This window comes from Charadrius vociferus, unplaced genomic scaffold (assembly GCF_000708025.1).
Source record: "Charadrius vociferus isolate BGI_N301 unplaced genomic scaffold, ASM70802v2 scaffold1434, whole genome shotgun sequence".
Taxonomy (NCBI): Eukaryota; Metazoa; Chordata; class Aves; order Charadriiformes; family Charadriidae; genus Charadrius; species Charadrius vociferus.
The window spans coordinates 228,116-231,292 of record NW_009647937.1 but is presented as its reverse complement, the minus strand read 5'-3'; the positions used below and the strand labels follow the sequence as shown (position 1 = coordinate 231,292).

Sequence of the window (3,177 nt, the reverse complement as noted above, 5' to 3'; positions counted from 1 at the left end):
CTCTTCCTTTAGCTCACTTTTGAAAACGGATTGTATTCCACAACCTTTTCTCTTTAACTAGTCATAAACACTGAAATTTTTCAAAGAAAGCACCTAAAAAAAATATTACCTTACGCTTAAGTTGACCTACCTACCCGATTCTTCCTTTCTCCAAAGCATGATTTCCCTCAAATGAAAATTAATGTGGATTCAAGTCTTGCATCTTTGCAGTTTACAGTAAGAATGAGTCCCGCCTACTGTGCAGCAACTGCCATAGATGGGTACACACATTTCTTGTCCCTTTTTAAACTGCCCTGAAACCACTGCCCATCTACCTATTTGGTGAAGGGCTGTTGTAGAGACAGAAATCTATTAAAAACTCTCTGCAGCGTAGACAGGGGATAACAAGACAATTAGATTTAAGCATCTCCCTTGCAACCTGCTTCCACAATACTTCCAAGTCATCTTTCCTGCTGCTAAAGCAATCCTGCATTTTTCCACTTGCCTTTGACAAGATTGCTTTTGGCTTTGCGTGTTCCATATTCTCTCAACGTAAGAATCAGTTGTGTCGAGTATTCTGTTTGCTACGTCCTTACTCAATCACAACCCAGACAGCTGAAGCATGGTCTCACCATGCTGTGCTTCACGTAAGACAGTTCAGTGTTCTTTCTGCTTGAGCAGGCGCATGGACTGAGCTTGTACAGCACCCAACTCAACGGAGATCTGTAACAGGATATTTATACCCCACTCCAGGTGGGTAATGATTACGTTTCCTGAAAAAATGAAGCCCAGCAGCTAATTTCACTCAGAAGAACACTGCTCACAAGGTCTCAGATGGGACTACCCAATTTCCTCTCTTTGCAGCTATAAAGAACTTGATACTACCTGCTTCCCAGCCACGCAAAGTCAAGGAATCATGGCTAATTACTCTTGAAGGCAGCATCAGGCAGTAAGCTCTAAGCTAGACGGTAAATGTCCTTAGTCCAGCACCTATTTAGGGTGTTAGAAGCTGCTCCTCTAACACCTCTTCAACGCCCCGAAGTCTTAGCACTGTCCCCATATTGCTTAATGAAAACAACATGACTCTACCTCTGAAACAGAAATCTAAACAACAGGCAACACCCGCACAGTCAGCTTTCAACAAGATCTACATACTCCGCCACAGACTGCAACTCCTGTGCAACCTGTTGTAGGTGACCCTGCTCTGGCGGGGGGGTTGGACTAGATGATCTCCAGAGGGCCCTTCCAACCCTGACCATTCTGTGAGTCTGTGCAGATCCAATTCACCGATGAGCGCACAAAGACCTGTGCGCTCTGTAACGGCCAAACTGTAACGGCCTTCGCCTTTCTACAGGTAGGCACTAAATCCTGCAACAGACAAACTAGATAATCTGAGCCTTTAACCAGCTTACAGGATGATGTTTTAGCGATGTCTGCTTATAACCTCCACAGTAACCTCCCACAATCTCTTAAGCTTTGCTAGCGGTGTAATATTTTATATACTTCTAGAGACGGTCAATAGGGGCTGGATGATTTACACAGATTTTTAATTCTCTTAAAATGCTCCATCTTTGCCAGCTGCATTTTGTTTTATATGATTACCTGCGATTACACCAGAGCAGATGGATAACCCCCGAAGGAACTGTGGCCCACGGAAAACCCAGGCCAGGGCAGAGTTCTGCCAAAGGGAACCGCAGCCCGCAGAGGACCCACAGTGGTGCCCAGCACTGACCATACCCCTGCTGTGCATCCCCCATGCTCCTTGGGGTGCAGGGGTGGATAGAAGACCCAGGAGTGCAGGAGTGAAGTTGAGCACGGGAAAGGCAAGGTGGCGTTTTAACATTGGTTTTTTGTTTATCACTACCTGAATCTATTTTAACTAGCATGAAATAAAATAATTCTTTAATTATTTTAAATTAATTCTCCCTATAGCAAGGCTGTTTTACCCACAATAACCGGTAAGCAATCTCTGTGTCTTTATCTTGATCCATGAGCTTTCTCAGCCTACTTTCTCCCTGTCTTGCTGAGGAGGGAAAGTGAGCGGCTGTGTGGGAGTTTGGCCCTTACTTAAGGTTAACCCATTACAATCACACAAGAGATACCCTTCACCTCGCAGGTCTGCCCTGTGCTGTGAAGAAGAAGTGTCGTTACTAATGTTCAGTATAAGTTTATTCCATGGGTCCAAGTCCAGGTGAAGAGGTAGAAAAAACACATTCCAGCAGTCCTGTTCCTTTGGTTTTGTTCCCAGAAATCCTTACCTGCCCTGCTCAAGTAAGACTATATCCTTCCAACCCATCTTGGAAAGGTGATATGCCACGGAAGTGCCCATGATTCCACCACCACAGATGACAACCTGTGCCTGTGCTGGCAAGGAAACTGGGTGAGGTTCTGCTGTACTTGAGGTACTTCGCTGGCAGCAGGTCATTCTTCTCCATTTTGGGTTAGCTGCCCGCCACCGGACATCTGACAGTAATCGGAGAAACATCCCAGCAGCTATTTGGCAGTTTTCTTAAAGCACCACCTAGATGTGTTCAGACGTTACCTCAGTACCACTCCTTCTAGGAAGGAAAAGACAAGAATCGCGTTACCACTTATCTTATTATATACAAGGTTGGCAGCGGCAAACATCACATGGTGCATCGGGTATAAGTGGACACGGTAGAGCTGATGAGTAAACAAATAGGAGAGCAATTACTCCACCCTGAAACAAGTCTTGCTATGAAGATTTAAGCTTATAACGGGTACAGAGCAGTATAAAACCCTTTGTTTTTGATGGCAGCATAACTTGGCAACGAAAAAAGAACCAGACAAAAGCTGGAAGAGAGCATTGAGACTGCTCTCACACCAACACCAGGTAGATGAGAGAAAGCCAGCAGGTACAGAACATGCTCTGAAAGCCTTCGTAAAGGCTGAGGTTAATAGGATGCAAGTAAGCTTGATTATTAACGCTGTCAGGCCTTTACCTGAGAAAAGAAACCAAGTCTGTGACGGGAGTAACTAGAAGCGCGCTCTCCGACAGTGTCAGCTTTACCACAGGACGTTACCCGGCGCCTCTGGCTGCGCTGACACCCCACGGAGCTCAGCCCAGAGACCACGGCTGCAATTTCACACCATGCCTGCGCTAAGCAGGTTAGTCTCTGCTGCCTCTCCTCTCCGCAGCCCGCCACGCACGCCTCACACCCCGATCGAGACCGGGAA

General features: G+C 46.2%; 1 protein-coding gene across 1 annotated transcript in view; it reads right to left on the bottom strand.

The window, feature by feature from the left end:
* The window catches only part of PDPR (pyruvate dehydrogenase phosphatase regulatory subunit), a 20,200-nt gene extending 17,736 nt beyond the window's left edge, over positions 1–2,464 (bottom strand). Inside the window, exon 1 of the mRNA XM_009883153.1 lies at positions 2,238–2,464. Within this exon, the coding sequence (XP_009881455.1) occupies positions 2,238–2,464 (227 nt within the window). The remainder of the gene's footprint in view (positions 1–2,237) is intronic.
* Between the last annotated feature and the right edge of the window lie 713 nt (positions 2,465–3,177).